We start from the raw sequence: 18,651 nt of genomic DNA on the forward strand, positions 1-18,651 counted from the left end.
ATACCTAATTGGAGTGCATTTTATCTTTCTTCAGACACATGCCTGGACACACAAGTAGAGAAGTCCTAATCATCTTTAGCAGCCTCACAACTTGCGATCCATCTAATATCTATGACCTAATTAAGGTAGGCCATTAATTTTAACAACTTCAAAGTTACAACTTCAAAGACAATTTTGTAGTAAATTGATTACTAGTTTTCAGAGCATTCTATTCATTTTTCAAAAACATTAATTGTTCAATGCTTTTTCCCCCTCAAAACCGTCCATTTACTTGGATTCTATGAAGACCCTGAAGGCAACTAAAATTAGAGTGTCTATTATTGGATTGTCTGCAGAGGTTCGGGTTTGCACTGTGCTTGCTCGTGAAACTGGTGGTATTTATCTGGAGTTCTTTAATATTTACTCACAATTATTATGTAAGAAGTAACAATTTGTTCATTAAAGTAGGATGTTTTAATCTGTTTTTAAACTACTCAGCTTAAATCAGTTCATGTCCTGAAATCTAAAATATGGCTAATCATCGTAATTATATCAGTGATTCTGTTGATATCATATCAAAATGCAGGGAATTTTCAGAAGCTATGTTAGTGTTCAGAAAAAGCAGTATAACTCTTGAAAAGCTAGAAATTTCACTAAATGTAATACTTTGTTAAGATCTTTTAACTTGACTTTAATAAAATTATAATCATAGTTATTCCTAGAGAAGTCAATTTAAAGATGTTATTTAAATAAGATTTTTGAAAAATTATAATTTAATTTAAATACTTAGTATGAAGATGTATTTTATCAGGTAGTAAAATTTTTACAGAATTACTTAGAAATTATTTAATTCATTCTTATGTCTGGGAAGCTCATTTTATTTTCTTTTGCTTTTCATCTTGTTAGGTACGTACCATGTTATTTTAGATGAAAGCCACTACAAAGAATTGCTAATGCATCACGTTAGTCCTCCTCCTGCTAGCTCAAGTTCTGAATGCTCACTTATTCGAATGGGTAAGTGTTTATTTTGTGTGATTTAAAAGTAAACATTTAAAAAGATATATTTTGGCCCAGACTAGACCTTCTATTTTCATTTGCACAAGTTATTTTAACATTTAAGATTTTTTAAAAATCCTGACCCAAGGACATATTTTATTGATTTTAGAGAGAGAGGGAAGAGAGAGAGGGAAACATAGATGTGAGAGACAGGCATCAGTCAGTTGCCTGCCATACACGCCTTGACTGGGGATTGAACCCACAACCTATGCATGTGTTCTGACCGGGAATCAAACCCACAGCCTTTCAGTGTAAAGGACAGTGCTCCCACCAGCTGAGCCACTCAGCCAGGGCAACATTTAAGATTTTTCTAAAACTTACATGTTTTATAATAAGAGAAAATTGTGCTGTTGAAGCAATTTTAGAAAATTACAGAGATGTAAAAGAAAATTAAAACCATTTGTAGTCCTATCACTCAGAGAACACTATTGGCTTCCTTTTATTATTAAGACATGAAAGGTATAGAGACACTGCATTTATAGAAATATCCTTGTCGTATTAGGAAATTTAACAAATAAGCTGCAAAATTCTCTGTACTGTTTGATCAAAGCTATGTAATACAAACTACAAGGACAGAAGGTTGCGGGAAGGTATAGCAAATTGTTTAATGTGATTTTTTTTGGAGGAGGGAGAATGATGGCTTTTGCATCATTTCAAAAAAAATGTTGTTGGCCCTGGCTGGTATAGCTCAGTGGATTGAGTGTGGGCCTGCGAACCAAAGAATTGCTGTTCGATTCCCAGTCAGGGCACGTGCCTGGGTTGCAGGTCAGTTCCCAGCGGGGGATGCACAAGAGGCAACCATACATTGCTATTTCTTTCTCCTTCCCTTTCCCTCTAAAGATAAATAAATAAAGTCTTTAAAAAATGTTGTTTTCCAGAAATTTTATAATGAACATTTATTACATTTATAATTGAAAGAAACATAAGTTTAAAAAGAATCTCCTTGTTTAATATGCATTTTTTTAACTGTCAGTGAAAGGGAGTACTTTTCTGTCTTTTTTATTTATTTATTTAATTTATTTATTTTATTGATTATGCCATCACAGTTGTTCTATTCCCCCCCTTCATTTCCCTCCATCCTACCTCCCCGTCCCCACCATTACCCCCCCTTTCTGTCTTGTTTTGGGCCATTTATATACTGGTCAACTGCTCTAAAACGAGAGTTGACCAGTAAAATGAGATTAGTATTTGTCTTGTGTGTTGCCGGGATTGAGTTAATACATTTAGAATAATGCTTGACATAAAAACTCAGTAGATTTTAGATATTATGTTGGCTAACCTTTTTTGATTTATTGATACGCTTCATTGGTCCATTTTAAAGTTATTATTTAATCTTATAATATTTTATTCTTCAAATTGATTTGTTAGAGACATTTAAGAATATCAGCCATTTTTTGTCACCTGACATAAATATTGACACAATATTCAGTTGGTTATTTATGTTTTATTTATTTTGATACATAGATAGATTTAACATTTTTTATAATAAAATCTCTTTTTGTTTATGGTTTCTGTTTTTCTTAGAATTCAAATTTGAAAATATATATGAAAAACAAACTAAGTTTTTGGGCATTCCAAAATTTTAAGCATAGACATATATAAAGTTAAAGTAAATTATGTAATAGATTCTTCTGTTGTGCCAGGAACTATTTGAAAATTACTAACATTTTCCCTTTCAAAAGCAGTATGTATTCATTGTTATTAAGTTAGAAAATACTGAGACTCTGAGGCTGTATTTCTGGACGGATCTTTCCCCATTTCCTCCACTCTTTTTCTTGTACCCTGGAATAGTCAGTTTGACCATGCCACAATAAACATATCTAAAAGGCAGGAGAAAGAAGAAACATTTTTAGAGTCCCAGCCCTAGGATTTTGTGATTTGCTTGGAAAAAGAAAGTAATGCATTTTCTTCTGTGCAGGATTTCCTCAGCATACAGTTGCTTCTCTGTCTGATCAAGATGCAAAGCCCTCTTTCAGCATGGCGTAAGTAAAAACATGGAAACTCTCAGTGATGACGTTTTTATATTTCAGTTTTTTCTATTTAAAAAGATGGGCTTGAAATATAATGGCTTTTGTAAAAGATTACCCTCTATATAGCTGTAAAAAGGAGTGAAGACGATCTCTATATACTCCTATGAAGTCATCTCCAGGTTATATTACTAAGTAAAACAGGTAGAGAAAAGTGTGTAGTATGCTACCAGTCACTAAGAAGAAGGTAGAAATTTTGAGTAGGTGTACTTGCATATATTAATAATAAAAATAGTAATGGAAATCAAAAGTGAAAACTAAAAAATTGTTTACCTACACGGTGTGTGAAGAAAGGCAAAGAAGTAGACCACTGAGTTTTCTGAATATACCTTGTCTTAACTTTGGAGCTTTATATTTTACCTAATTATAAAACAAAATTAAATTAAAGAAAGTGATTGTTAAACATTACAATAAGACTAATGTCTCCAGCTATAAAAGTATAACAGGGACTGGATTTACCCTCTGCCTCCTGTCAGAAAACCAAACAAAATACATAAAGCAACAGTTTTCAGAGATTGGAAGCCGGCAGTGCAGATAATAATCTCCGAAAGAAGGGAAATAAGTGAGATGGGTCCAATGATTGCAGTTTACTGCTTATCGAGAATTTCCAGGCAGCAGTACAGAGAAGGAAAACCCACATGGAGCCTGGAGGTTTTTGCTCAGTTGAAGAAAGTAAGTTCAGAGTTTGGGGAGGCCGAAATGGTTATTATTTTGTAGGGCAGAGTACTGGAGAGTAAAGAGCTACACACAGAGCTCTTGAGATCTGCAGACACTTCCCCATGAGTCATTAGCTGAGTGCTGATCAGCATGTTTCTGTGAGCAAACTGTCAGGGCCAGGCAGAGAGCCAGTGGAGAGGAGCAGGCTGAACAATCCCTATAGCTCACATGGGACAAGGAATAGTTTACATTCCCACCAGTCAATTTGGAGAGAACTCTTAACACACAGGCATTGAATAGAGCCCAGTGATGGAACCAGATTAACTGTAGACCAACAGCTGCTCTGGGCAGCCTAACAAGCTTAAAAGCAAGTCTTGAACAGATCCAACTATTGCCAAGTTACTTAAGTATATTCCAGAAAAAAACCTCAAAATATTTAAGTGAATACAAAAAAGTCCACTATCCCAAAGCAAAATTCACAATGTCTGGCAGCCAATAAAAAATTACCAGGTATGCAAAGAAGTCAGAAAATACCCATAACAAGGGGGAAAAAAATCATAGAATGGAAACATCCAGAAATAACACAATAGGTAGAACTGGTAGACAAAGGGTTAAAATGGGTATTATATATAAACTCCATATGTTCATGAAAGTAGAGGAGAACAAGATGAACATGATGAGAGAGATAGAAGACAGAAAAAAGACCCAAGTTAGATTCCTAGAGATGAATAATACATTGTGTAAGATGAAAAATTTAACAGCAGATAAGTCACTGAAGAAGGAAAGATTAATGAATTCAAAGACATTAATGGAAACTGTTTGAAACAAAAATGCATATACTGAAAACAACTAAAATGAACATAAGTGAGCTATGAAACAACTCCATGATTTTAAAATCGAGGTAGCATACTTTCTTTTGCTCTAATTGTTCACATCTTTATATACCACGTTTTTAGAGTACCCTTTCCCCCCACAGGCATTTGGATAGCAATACTGAGCCAGGACTTACATTAGGAGGCTATTTCTGCCCACAGTGTCGGGCAAAGTATTGTGAGCTTCCTGTTGAATGTAAAATCTGTGGTAAGAAACCAACTGTTTATTTTTTAGTAAACTAATCTTTCATAACTTACTTGTATTGTTATTAAAATAGATGTAAATATTCAGTTCTGCCTGTCTATGTTTCTGGGTTTAAAGTGAGAAGAGAAATAGATTACTGTTTTTATTGAGTGCCCAATACTCCATTTCCAGGAATATACCTGGTATTCCCTAGGAGTTTCCTGATTTCTTTCTTTAAAGGAAATGCAGCAGACTCGGTAGACATTTTTGCAGCTCTTAACTTCATAAAGTAAATGTATATCAGAAGAATGAGGAATTAAACTAACAGAATTAGAAAACTTTATTTTATTAGTGACTAAATAGGCAAAGAGAGGTCATACGCTTAGTGACAAGTAAGACTTTATCCATGTTGGAATTTCCTTCTATGGCCACAAGCAAACTGAAGAAATGAATAGCTGCAATTAAAAAAAAAACCCTTAGAAGTATTTAGTATAAGTTATATCATTTGACATTTCAGCTATTGTTTCTGTGAGGTTTGGGCTGTTAAATATGTCTCTGCTTTCTGTGTCAGGTCTGACTTTGGTGTCTGCTCCCCATTTGGCACGGTCTTACCATCATTTATTTCCCTTGGATGCTTTTCAAGAAATTCCCCTAGAAGAACATAATGGAGAAAGGTATATGCTTTTGGTTAATTTACATGTTATAAGTGGTAGTGTTTCAATACATTGTTACTGCATTTAAAAAGTTACAGTAACTTGGACAAAATTACTTCTAATATAGAAAATGAGGTGTATAATGCCTTGGTTATGACTGAAATGACTTATTAAATAGATCTGGATTTCCAGAAATCTATTATCACATTTTGCCATGTATATTACACACTTTCTTGCCCAAATTTTTGAGGAAAAAATGATGTACATTATATATGGGTAGTACCTGAAATGCCTTGTATCTGTTCTTGTGTTTTGTAGTTATTTGTTACATAAAATTTCTTGTAACATAACATGCTAAAAAATAAATGCTAAAATTTTTTTATAATATGAAAAACAAGTATCTAAATATAAATAAATAAATGAATTAAAAAATTAAAACGAAAGGTTTTTTTCTCCTGAAAGTTTGGGCCAAAAACGTGAGTGCACATTACACACAGGAGCACATTATACATGGCAAAATACAGTGATTTCCCTAAACGTACATATGTATATATTATAGAGAGAGTGGTGGTATATGATAAATCAGCTCTCCAAAATGAGAATAAAACCCAAAACCCCTGCTTTTTAGCACTTGCTAAAACTGGAGGATTTATCCAAAAGGCCTAATATTAGAATAATAAAAGAATAAAGAAAAGATGAAGAATAGAAGAGAAATAGTTCAAGGGCATTTTCTATTATTAAAGGATTGAGAGGGACTGTCAGGTGTCTGACTTATTGAAGGAAAGCAGATTCACACTAAAGTATATCATTGTGAAATTTCAGAATATGCAGCAAAATACTAATCCTAAACATCTCTGGAGAGGAAAAATTAGGTCACTTAATCTGGAATTAAGATTGTTTGGATTATCATCAGTAACAGGAATGTTGACAAGGAGTGATTTTTCTCAAAATTGGAATGAAAAACTATTACCAACCTAGGTTATATATCCAACCAACACACCAATTAAATGTAGGTAGAATAAAGACATTTTCAGACTTGTCTCAAAAAGAGACTTTCGGAGGAAGCTGTGGAAAAGATGTTTCAAAGGAACTGAGAAAGAATGGATGAAGGAGAGTAGAAATATCTATCTAATTCAAACTGCCTAAAGAAAGGCCTGGGAGGGTGATAAGGGGAAACCCCAGAATGATGCTTGTGTGTTGCATGTGAAAAACTGTCCGTCCAGTTTGGAGAAGGGTAGAATGCTTCAGGAGAGAGGTCACCAGGAAGACAAAAACTACATAACTCCTGATCTAGTTGAACATGTAAGAGGATGTTTAGGCTTTGTAGAGAAAGGTTGGAGCTGAGTTAATGGTAATTCCTTAGAAAACTAAGCTTGTGAATAACTATAATAATTAACTCTAGGAAAAAATGTTTTAAAAGAGAAGAAAAGTTGTATTATATGTCTCAGCTGAATATGTTTATATAGTTAAAATGAACTAAACATTTAATATTATTCTATCTAAAATTATTTAACATAGAATTGAGAATGACATTAGTTCTGCATGTACATGCTATTGATCCAAGAGAGTTGAAAGAGAATTAAATTCTCATCTTCTGTAGTAAGAGGTTCATAGCTACTGCACTTGAAAAAATGGAGAGAGAGCACATAAGTATAGGTTACTATCAGACAATTTAGTTTTGAAAATGTTTGCTCTGGGGAACAGGAAGTGAAGTGTGGGAGTGGGTAGTCAGGGAACTGTTATTTTTTGTAATAATTTTTTTGAGAACTTTTGACTCCATTTCTTGAATGTTAAAGCCTGTAGGCATCTATTATATGCAATAAATTAATTCCTCTCCAGTCCATCTAGACTTGTACCAGCTGTCTGTTATCTTTGGGAGAGGCGAAAGATAGTCACTCAGATCATTTTCTGTAGGGTTTAATTCCCTTATATAATTCCAGTTGGGAGAGCATGTTCCTGTTTAATCTTGATGAAATTAAAAAAAATTTTTTTGCCATTTTTAAAATACAGCATTTGTTACTTAGATTATTAGACACAAAACAGCTTTTCTACTCATTTTGATTTTAGAAGTACAATACAACTGAATACAAAAGAGGAACAAAAGGACTAAAACCAAACTTGTGATTCTGTTCATGTGGCATAAACCAGTTTTGTGCATAACATAGTGCAGCAGTTTTTAAGTGTCCTGTAGAAAAACATGAACTCTACACACTTATTATTGTTTCCTGTATAATGCATGGGCTGAAATCATGAGGACCAACTTCCTTCTTTAAGAAAAGTACATTTTTCTTAAAGTAAGATTTTGGGCTATTAAGGTAATTCAAGATTTACTGTGGACTTTTCTTAAATTACCGGTATCCTAATTATCTTTCTCCTAAAAGTCACGTGTAAATCAACTGTAAGTAAAATTACTTATTAATTAAAGGATTTTGTGACTGAGATTTTGCTGTGCTATTTTAATGAATAAATTCTAACCAAAATGATTCTTAAACTTTTTCAGATTTTGCTATGGATGTCAGGGGGAATTGAAAGACCAACATGTAAGTTCTTGTTCCTTCTAAATATTAAATATTGTATGAGAAATATCGACAAAATAGTAGTATAAGTTTTCAGTAAATTATTGAAGACTAGACTCATATCAGGTTGTTCCTCAGAAGTATAACAGTAGGCAGAGGTAAAATGGTTGCACAATAGTTTAAACAGTTGTTTTGTAGTTCTGCATTCTAATTTTGCTACAGAGACATTTTAGTACTTTAAACTGTCTTCAGTTCACAAGCTATAACTGCATTTAGTTTTAAAGTGTTAGATGTTTTTTTTTCATTACTGTGCTTTAGGCTTTGTTGTAACCCATTTTGAAGGGAAGGTACCATTTTAGGCGGCCACAGAATAGAGGCTATTCCCTCATTTTTACTTCTATGTCATCTTTACTTCTGTGCTTTTTAAGATTTCATGATTTTTGAATCTATGTATGTTGCTGCTCTGGAAATTTTACCCCAGCATTAGTATCTATATACTAATTAATTACTATATACTAATTAATACTAATATAGTAATTAATTCTACTAGAATAATATGATTTTTAAAAATTTGTCTTATATGTACATGTCTTTTGCTATATTCTTCTTTTAAAAGATTTTTATTTATTTATTTTTAGGGCTGGGGGGAGAAAGAAAGGGAGAGAAACATCAGTGTGTGGTTGCCTTTCGCTTGCTCCCTACTGGGGACTTGGCCTGCAACCCAGGCATGTGCCCTGACTGGGAATTGAACTGACAGACTCTGTAGTTCACAGGCTGGCCCTGAATCCTCTGAGCCACACCAAGCAGGGCATGCCATATTCTTGACTGGTTTAATTAAAAATATAATACAAGTTTTGTTGCTGTGAGGTCATTTATTCCCTAAGAATAACTAAATGTGTGTTACATTGTTGTACTTCTGTTTTTAATTCAACCAGTCAGATGACCTTTTAAGCATTCAAAACTAGCACTAATTTCAAGCTCATGTGTCTTTGCCAATTACTTAAAATGACACAATTGAAAGTATACTGTAAGAGAAGAGACTTTAAGGACTCAAAATCAAAGTTATTTCCTCATTTCTAGGGAATATTTTTTTGGAAATAAAATTGCCTTAGATTTGAAAATATATAGTACATTGGAAGTAATAAAGCAAGTGGGGAAAATTGATATAAGAAAACGGAAAGAGTAAAGCAACTTGAGTGTCTTCTAGCTGTGCTCTGCTTAACTTTTGGAAACTGCCGTTGAAGTTTACTTTTCTTCTTTTCACTGCAGGTCTATGTTTGCACTGCGTGCCAAAATGTTTTCTGTGTGGACTGTGATGTTTTTGTTCATGACTCTCTCCACTGTTGTCCTGGCTGTATTCATAATACGCCAGCTCCTTCAGGTATTTGATTCCAGCACATGGCACATGTTGAATGTGTTACAAAGAAATGTGCAACTGTAAATAAAATGATTCTTTAGAAGAAGCTCCCATTAAAACATGAAAAGCAGTTCAAAAGGAAAATCTAATTAAGAACCTTTTTGCCAAAAAACTGTAATATTTTATTAAATTTTAAAATTTGTGTCATCACAGAAATACCTAGAATTCAACAGTACTTCTTTTAGTTAATTTTGTTTTCTCTCATTTTGAATTAGAACGTTTTCAAAGTCATTTTACATTATTGTATTTAAGTTAGTTATAATGATTAAATTGATGTGATAATTTCATTGTTTGATAATTAAATACAGAATTTCAATGACTTACTCATTTTAATTCATTTTTAGTGTAAAAAGAAAATGTAGTGTAAGTGTAAATTTAATGTAGGATGAAAATTAATCAATACTTATGAAACTAATGCATTTGAAATTATACACTGTCGTACTCACACAAAGGATCTTTTTTAACTCAACTAAACAATCAGAATATAATTATATAATTAATGTGTTTGAAGTTATTTGTGGTTATGACTGACAGGGATCTTTTTAGGCTTAGACATGCAAACTCACAAGACGACCATGGCCATGCATGGCAGTTCACCCCAAGGGATGTTAAACAGGAGCAGCAGGCTGCCGGGAGGGCGCCGTCAGGCAGCTCCGTCAGGCAGCTCCGCAGCAGTGGGAGGCCTGGTAGCAGTGCAGCCAGCACGTGCACGGCGATGGGCCCCTCCTCCTCTGGCCACAAGGAGCCAAGATCTCTTCTGACAGCTCCATAAGCACAACTTCCATGTCCCCTGTAAGGGACATGTTGCTCTCAAGAGTCACCACACTCAGGAAAGCCTGGGGCATGAGGTTCTTATCAGATTATTAGTATTGCATCCAGTCCAGTTACAATTTAGTCATCAGGAGTCATTTTGACCAGAAGCAAAGTCGCCCAAAATTGTAGTTGACATTTCTATCTTTATCCATTACCACAGAATAGAGCTAGAAAGCTTAACCGAAGGTGATTCACATGTGGCGAAGGAAAGGGTCTTGTTAACCTTTTCACTCTCACATGCTAAACTTGTTACTTTAAAGCTTCTGTAGTCATTGGTAAACTTTAACTTAGTGGAGTGTATCTAATCCCACCATTTTGGTTGTTTGGTATGAGACTGATTTACCATATAGTTTAAGCTAAAGGAAGTTGTGGTGTCTATCCCTGTCGGCCTCACTCAGCTTCATGCCCAGGGACTATTTAACTTAATCCTCTTTACCTTTCCCACTCCAGGTCATCAGAAGAACTTAGGTGAGAAGGTATGATGAGGTCTGTTTCAGGCTGAATGTAGATACACCATTAAAGGCAGAGCTCTTTTCAGGGTCCACTCTGGTGAGAGTGAATCAGGTCTCCATAGCAAAAGTATGTTTATTTTAAATCTAAGGTCAATCATTCTAGATTGAGTTTCACTATGATATTCATGATTTTAGAAATAATAATTATTAGTGAAGTATGTTATCAATAAAGACAGTGTAAATTCCACCCCGGACAGTCTGTCCAATAAATCTTGGATGGAGCCCAGGAATGTGCATTTTTAGCAGTGTGCGCACTCACATGCACACACAAAAAATGTAATGTGACCAAAGCGACAGATCTTTCTCCCAAGAGTCATACCTAAATGATTCTTTCTGTGGAAACAGGTTTCAGCTCTAGGTAATTAGGTAACCGCTGCCTTCTTCCTTTCACTCTGTCAGCAGAGGTGTCGGTGGCTTCCAGGAGACGCCTTTAACATGAGCAGAGTATTCTGTCTTCCCAAACCTGACTCAGAAGAAAGGTCACGAGTGGCCACCTGTTGAAAAGTTACTGGAGATGTATTAGACACACACCCTCACTGTGTGTGAAAGGAATATTCAGGGCCTTATTTTGGCTACTTCATCTCTTTCTACAGTTTTAGGTTTCATTTGCATAATTAATAAGGTTAAGGTGAATATTTTAATTAGGCTCAAGGAGGAATTTTCTTTTTCACAATTGTAAAGAAAATCCTGGTTTAAGATGACAGAAATAAAGATGGTGATCTAAGATTGTTAGTTCTGGCCTTTAAACTTCCTTTTCGAATTGCACAATATACTACAATAGGGCAGGAAACTGTTTAGCCTTAGAAATATTTCTGAATAATATGCCTTTCTGAGTTTGCTGTTTGATTAGTTAGAAAACTTTAATGTTTAAAATTCATTATGAAAATTAGATTTATTTTAAATACTTTTACGTCTATACATTTTACTTCATATTCTTTTTAATTTGGCCTATCTTTTTACTAAAACATTTAGTCCATTTATATTACATGTATCTGCTGACGTATTTGGGTTTAAATCTAATGTCTCACTTTATGTTACTTGTTTCAACTATTCCATCTTTATTTTTCTTTTCTTTCTTGCCTTTTTTTGAATGATTCTTTTCTACCATTCTAGGTTTTTCCTCAACCAGCTTGGAAAATTATATACTCTATTTTTATTCTTTTAGTGGTGACCCTAGAAATTACAGTCCACATAAATTTCTTAACTTGGGTCCTCTAGAAAGTAGAACCTGAGTCCCAATTTCCTTCCCTTCATGGTTGGTTCCCTTATATTTTCTTTTGTTTCACTTTATATAGCTTTCATTTCTTCTTTCATTTGGTGACTGAACTCAGTCAATTCTGTGAGCATCCTGATTGCCAGTGTTTTGAACTTTCTATCAGATAGGTTGGCTGTCTCCTCATCACTTAGCTCTTTTTCTGGAGCTTTGATCTGTTCTTTCATTTGGGCCATATTTCTTTGTCTCCGAGGGCCTGTTATGTTGTAAGGGGCAAAGCGTCAAGTATTTGCCAGGTTGGGGCAACTCACTTCTGTGTTGCGGCGGGGAAACTCAGATCAGGTAGGCTTGGTGTACTTTGGTTCATACTCCAGCCTGCTCAGAAAGTTGGGCAAAGGCAGCAGCAGTGTGGAGTGGGAGGCAGGCATCACCTTGGAAAGAGGAAAATGACCAAGGGAATCCGAGGAAGCATTAGTTTATCCAGTACGCGTTCATTACATGAAAATCTGAAGTGAAGATATACATACCTTCACCCACCCATGCATGATACACTTAACCTCATTTACCTCCTTCCTCACTTGTATGTTGTTGTATATTCTTACTTTTTCTGTTTCACAAGACATCAATACTTGTTTTAATTAGTGTTTATTAAGATTTAGTTATTTGCCCCTTTTGTGGGTCATTATTCTCATATCTCATCTATTTAAGATCATTTTCCTTCACCTGAAGTATTTCCTTCAGAATACACTAATGTTCAAGGTATATAGTAAGCTTCCTATTATGTATGGAAGAAGGAAAAATAAGAATACGTAGATTTGTATTAGCTAAAAGAAACACTGGAAAACAATAGAGAAAATTAATGAAACAAACCAAAAGTAGCTTCAACAAAATGGACAAATCTTTAGCTAGATCGACCAAGGAAAACGAGAGAGGAAACCAGATACGAATGTTAGGAACAGAAGAGACATCACTGGACCTTCCCGACATACGATTATAAGGGAACAACTGGGGGAAATAAGTGAATGTTACCAGGCACAGGGTTTCTTTTAGGAGTGATGAAAATGTTCTAAAATTGATTGTAGTGATGATTGTTCAACTCTGAATATACTAAAAACAATTGAACTGTACACTTTAAATGGGTAAGTTGTATGGTATGTGAATTTATCTCAATAAATTTGTCTTTTAAAATGAAACACTGGGAGAATACACAGGGAGCTAATAAAAGTGGTTGCCTGGGCTCTGGCCAGGAGGCTCCATTGGCTGGAGCATCACCCCATACACCAGAAGGCTGAGGGTTCAGTTTCTGGTCAGGGCACATGCCTAGGTTGTGGGTTCAATCCCCAGTTGGGGTGCATACGGGAGGCAACCGATTGATGTTTCTTTCTCATATTGATGTTCCTCTGTGTCTGTCTGCCTGTCTCTCCCTTTTTCTCTAAAATCAGTAAAAACATAGCCTCAGGTATTTTAAAAAAGTGTTGGCTGAGGTGGGGGTGTGGAAGAGTGGATGAATGCAGGGCTGAGACTGAAAATTATTTTTTTAAGTGTTTTTATATAGTTTAAATTTTTGTAAACAAAGTGTTCAAAAGTGGTAAAATTTATGGAATCCTGGGAAGTTGTGGTGAAGCAAATGAAAACAATGTAGCTAATGTTAGCTGTCGAAGGCCTGAATAATAACACAAAAACAATCATGTTCATCAAATAAGGTGGTAAGTATGGAGCTGGAGGTGGGAGGGGAACTATAATAACACGGACTGTTTTGTGACTTTTGCCCTTGAGAATAGCTACATCTATACAAGGTGAAGATGGCAGTACTATTTGAAGGCTTAGTATATGCAGATTCAGGGAAAGATCCCTGGACTGAACTGGTAGTTAGTAGAATTTATTAAGGGAAACTTACATAGTTGGCATATCTTTGAGCAGCTGCAAGACAAAATGGCCCTGTGCTACTCAGAAGGTGCCCAAGAATTATACAGAACAAGGAGAGATAGTTTCCAGCACTCGTACATGACTAGTCCCAGGTACAGGTGAGTGCTCTATGTGACCAGGCCAGACGGTGGCCTGTTCCAGACGCCAGCATGTGGTGGGAGGCAGGGCAGGAGTACTGGTTTATGTCAGAAGGAACGTCGATTATGATGGGACTGTCTCCAGGTCAGGTCAGTGGGCAGATCTCATGGCCAAGGGCAACACGCAGGTCAGGCAGCCATCTTGGAATAATCTCTTGCTCCTTCAAAAGGCAGAAGAAAGGTGATTAGATTAAAAACATGTCAGTCTTATATTTAAGAACCATGTGTGACCCACTGCCATAATCAGAACAGTGAGAGGACAGCAGACTTCTTGGAATGGCTGTGGAAAAGAAGAACCATAAACAGTGTGTAAGATTTCTCAATAGTTTGTAACTTCCTCAGGGTCTTGGTCATCTGTGTTCAGCAGTTTGTATCTCTGTAATGATTGTCAAGTTCATAACATGACATGATTTTAAGTGGTGAGAAAGAAAGGATACAGCCAGTCCTTGGGAAGTGGAGTGGACTAATTGCAGGCTCTCAGTGTGAGGCAGGAGAAAGGGTGAGAAGTTTGAGTTTGCGGGGCTACAATAAAAAAGAAAAGGCCATGGGAGATCATCACACTGCTGTATAAGCAGCCTCCAGACTGTCCTGTTCTTTTAAGAATAGAAGATTCATTATTTTCTTTCTGTGTTCTCTAATGCTGTTCTGGGGAGACCTGTTACAAGGCGGACTGGGGGTTCTCATGGGGTGCCGAAGGGATTTAAATTCTTGATTTCACCCAAACTAAATTGCTGTTTGAGTTACACCTAAGGCCAGAGCCCTGAAACTAATACACAGTTTGTTCAGTCACTAATTCCCTCCGCAAACCTGTACATCTGCTCTGACAGGATCCTAGGCAGTAGGAAACAGACACCAAAAAGAGGACATAAACCCTACCCTGGTGGATCTGTGAACCTCCCAGCCTAGAAGGGAGACCTGTAAAGGAGTCAGTGTGGAAGTGCAAATAATAGGCCAAGTGCTGTGGGCATGCAGAAGAGGAGCTGTGAGATGGGCTTGGATGCACACTCAGCGCATCAAGGGGCCAGGCAAATGAAGCAAGTGGAAAGGGGCCGGGCGCTGCCAAGTGGTGTCCGAAGAGCACTTGTTTCATCTCAAAGAGTCAGCCTCGAGATGCTGGGCCCAGGGTTGGAAGAGAGGTGTAGTTTTCTCCTTATGTCCTTTTGTACCTTTTGAATTTTATACATGCGCACTTGTTACTTGGCCAAAAAAAAAAAAAAAGTTTTTTTAAAGAAGATAACCATTACTCAGTCCCTGCTTATTTTTTTCCTTCTAGGAATGTAGGTCTCCTACTGCCATGTATTTCGATATTTAAACAGAAACTGTCTCTGGCTGGTACGGCTCAGTTGGTTGGAGTGTTGTTCTATATACCAAAGGGTTGGGGGTTCGATTCCCAATCAGGGCCACATGCCTGGGTGGAGGGTTTGACCCCTGGTCAGGGTGCTTATGGGAGGCAGCCAGTGGACGTTTCGCATTCACACAAGTGTTTCTCTCTCCCTCTCTCTCTCTCTCTCTAAAATCAAGCATATTTTTTTAAAAAGGGAGAGAGAAACTGAAAAATTGGGTTTTTGAGTGAATTCTCCTAAGTGTTAAATGTTGGTGCCTAAGTTTTAAAAACCATGCAGGTTAAATAAAATTTATTACAGGCCACCAGTTTACAAACTTGGGCCCAGCTGATCTCTTCTCTATTCTTTATCACCAGGACAGAGAATCGTAATTTTCAGGTGTCAGGCTCTCTTAGGATATATTCCTCTTAGGGGATAATTCAGTTTCAGTTTTAAATATTAACAATGGACTCTTTGGAGGATAGGACTCTACTACGGATCCGTGATTTTAAGCCTGGACTTGCAGGACCTGTAGCAGCAGCATCACCTGGGGACGTTAGAAATGCAGATTCTTGGGCCCTGTCAGACATACTGAATCAGAAGTGCCGAGGCTGAGCCTATCTGTGTTTAACAGATCCTCCAGGTGATTGTGGTAATGCTAAAGTTTGAAAACCACCGCCTCTATTATAAAGGTACAGAGGTAACTTAAAAACAGGTCCTGATAATAGCATTCTCCTGAACTAAAAAAGAAGAAATTAATTCGGGCAACCACAAAAAACAAATCCCAAACATGCAATTGCTTTTTCATTTCTTTAGATTCTCTTTAAACATTAGTGGACTTGTAGGTACACTAAGAATTTTTAAAAATCAAGTTGAGTTGTAATCAGCATACAGTAATATGTTTCCATTTTAAGTGAACAGTTTGAGGCCTTTTGGCAAATGTATACACCCACGCGCTGACCTCCACAATAGAGAGAAACGTGTTCATCCGCCCTGCTGGCCCCTATTTGCCAGGACTTCCAGCACCAGGTACTGCTGCTCTGTTCTCTTTCACTGGGATTAGTTTGGGCAGTTGTACAATTTCTAATGCATTGAATCACACAGCACCTATGGCTTCTTATACTTAGCATGATGTTTTTGAAATTCATTTATGTTATCTGTATCAATAATTTGTTCCTTTATACTGCATGTTAGGATCCCACTGCATGAATAATTTATCATTTGTTTATTCCCAATGAACACTGAGGTGGTTTCTGGTTTCTTGGTTGTTAAATAAAGCTACTATATTCATATTCACATATGAACAAAGCTACTATAACATTCTGTTATAAGTTTTTGTGTTCATATGTTTCATTTTTCACATGTAGGAATGGAATTACTAGGTTGAATGGTAAATGTATACTTAACTGTACATGATGCTACCCAACTGGTTTTCCAAAGCATTGCACTATTTTGCACTCCCACGAACTATGCATGCATTTATGTATGCGTTTGTGGCACTCAGTATTTTAATTCACTTCCTTTGGGGATTTTTCCCCCTCCTGCCACATACTGGTGTATTTGGACCTTTTTCCAATTAAGGCTATGCAGAAGTTTTCAATGGCACTAGGATTAAAAGGGAAGTTCTTTCAACTCATAAAGGGTATCCAGTAAAAATCTACAATAAACATCATACTTAGTGGTCAAACTTCAAAAGAATTCTTGCCAAAGTCAAGGATAAGATTGGATATTCATTATCACCTTATTAAGCAACGTTATGTTAAATCAGTGCCACAAGACAAGAAAATAAAGTGGCAGTAAAAGACACTGTTGTAATATTCAGATAATACAAATATTTACTTAGAAAATTTAAGAGGATTTATAGTCATATTACAAATAGACTAGAAGGAGTCTTATGTATCATGAATAAACATTTAGAAAATAGGAGAGTAAAAAAAATTCCAGTCATAAGGGCAGCAAAACTTACAAGGTACAACAATAAATGTAGTGTACGCTGGACAGAGGGGCACCCAGCATTATGAAGGAAACAGGCTTATTGTCAGGCAGAAGGGTCAGCAGTGTGGAGAGGTTGCAGCAGGCTGTGTCGTTGAAAATGGTTCAAAAGAACGCCCTCCCTGTAACATCATGTCATTACAATAGGAAGGGCCAGTGAACGCCTGGTCAACTCATAAGGATTGCTGCTTGGCTCGTAAATGACCCTTGGACCAGAGCTTAGGCAGAGGAGGTGACACACCAGGGCCGCTGCTAACAGCTCGAGGAAGCTTTGCTAACTCAGCATTTTGGTCAAATACCAAAGTGGGGAGGGAGGGAGTTTTTGGGGATACCTGTGTTTGCCTTTCCTTAAAATCGAGCTTTTATGGCAGCATCACATAGTGGTTGAAAGTGCAGACTCTGGTTAATCTGAACCCCTATATGCCTGAGTTTCCTCACCTGTAAAACAGAAATAACAATAGCTGCTTTGTTTAGACTGTTGGTGGGATAACATGGGCATATCTAAAGTGCTTAGCACTGTGCCTGGCTAGTCATAGTATCTTAATAACTTTTAGTTCTTATTTTAATAAATACACAACATCGAAATGATTTTTGAAAGTATAAACCCAGAGCCCTGGCCAGTGTGGCATAGCTGGTTGGAGCACTGCCCTGTAACCAAAAAGTCACAGGTTCAATTCCCAGTCAGGGCACATATCCAGGTTGTGAGTTTGATCCCTGGCCTGAATGTGTACAGTCCCCAGTCTGGGCAGCCAAGGGAGTTTCTCTCCCTTCCTCTCTCCTTCCTCTCTAGAAACAATGAAAAAAAAATATCCTTGAGTGAGGATAAATAAAATAATAATAATAATAAGAGTAAATAAAAATAGAAGTTAAAACTCAGAAAATAAACCAGGAGGGGACCACTAGCACATAGAATATTTTAACAAATTTTGGAAGGTGGAAACTCAAATGGAATAGTGGTATTTATTCCATTCTCTTTCTCTTCCTTCTAAAGATAATTAAATAAAAAATCTTATTAAAAAATAACTGGTCATTATGCTCAAGGAACATTCCAAGTGTGCTTTCAGCTGCTAGCTCTGTCTTTACAGGTAAGCTGAAATAATTTTCTGAGCGGTTCCTCTGACATTTAGGGCTTCTCCAGGCTAAATCCTGGATCCCCAGTCTGGCCTCCATAAAGTAAAAAGCTTAGGTTCAAGTCACAGTTATGTGGCTTTTAATTAGATTTTTAACCATAATTCTGACCAGTCAGCTTTTAAATGGCCTACTTAAAAAAAATTACTGATTTTTTTAGGGGGAGAAAGAAAAACAATTTATTATTTCACTTATATATGTATTCATTGGTTGCTGCTTGTATGCCCTGACAGGGGATCAAACCCAC

At 36.4% G+C, this 18,651-nt stretch overlaps 1 protein-coding gene across 9 annotated transcripts in view; it reads left to right on the forward strand.

Moving 5' to 3' along the window:
* LOC119052079 (general transcription factor IIH subunit 2) overlaps window positions 1-18,651 on the forward strand; it is a 39,665-nt gene that overhangs the window by 17,001 nt on the left and 4,013 nt on the right. For 4 of the 9 annotated variants that reach the window (XM_053657387.1, XM_053657389.1, XM_053657388.1 and 1 more), the window contains exons 9-16: window positions 35-125; window positions 287-374; window positions 886-993; window positions 2,954-3,017; window positions 4,696-4,799; window positions 5,347-5,449; window positions 7,929-7,968; window positions 9,214-9,325. In XM_053657387.1, coding sequence (XP_053513362.1) covers window positions 35-125; window positions 287-374; window positions 886-993; window positions 2,954-3,017; window positions 4,696-4,799; window positions 5,347-5,449; window positions 7,929-7,968; window positions 9,214-9,325 — 710 coding nt within the window. The other 5 variants (XM_053657385.1, XM_053657386.1, XM_037149075.2 and 2 more) reach the window with 2 other exon arrangements.

The sequence above is a fragment of the Artibeus jamaicensis genome, unplaced genomic scaffold (genome assembly GCF_021234435.1).
Source record: "Artibeus jamaicensis isolate MK-2021 breed Jamaican fruit bat unplaced genomic scaffold, CSHL_Jam_final scaffold_369, whole genome shotgun sequence".
Classification (NCBI taxonomy): domain Eukaryota; kingdom Metazoa; phylum Chordata; class Mammalia; order Chiroptera; family Phyllostomidae; genus Artibeus; species Artibeus jamaicensis.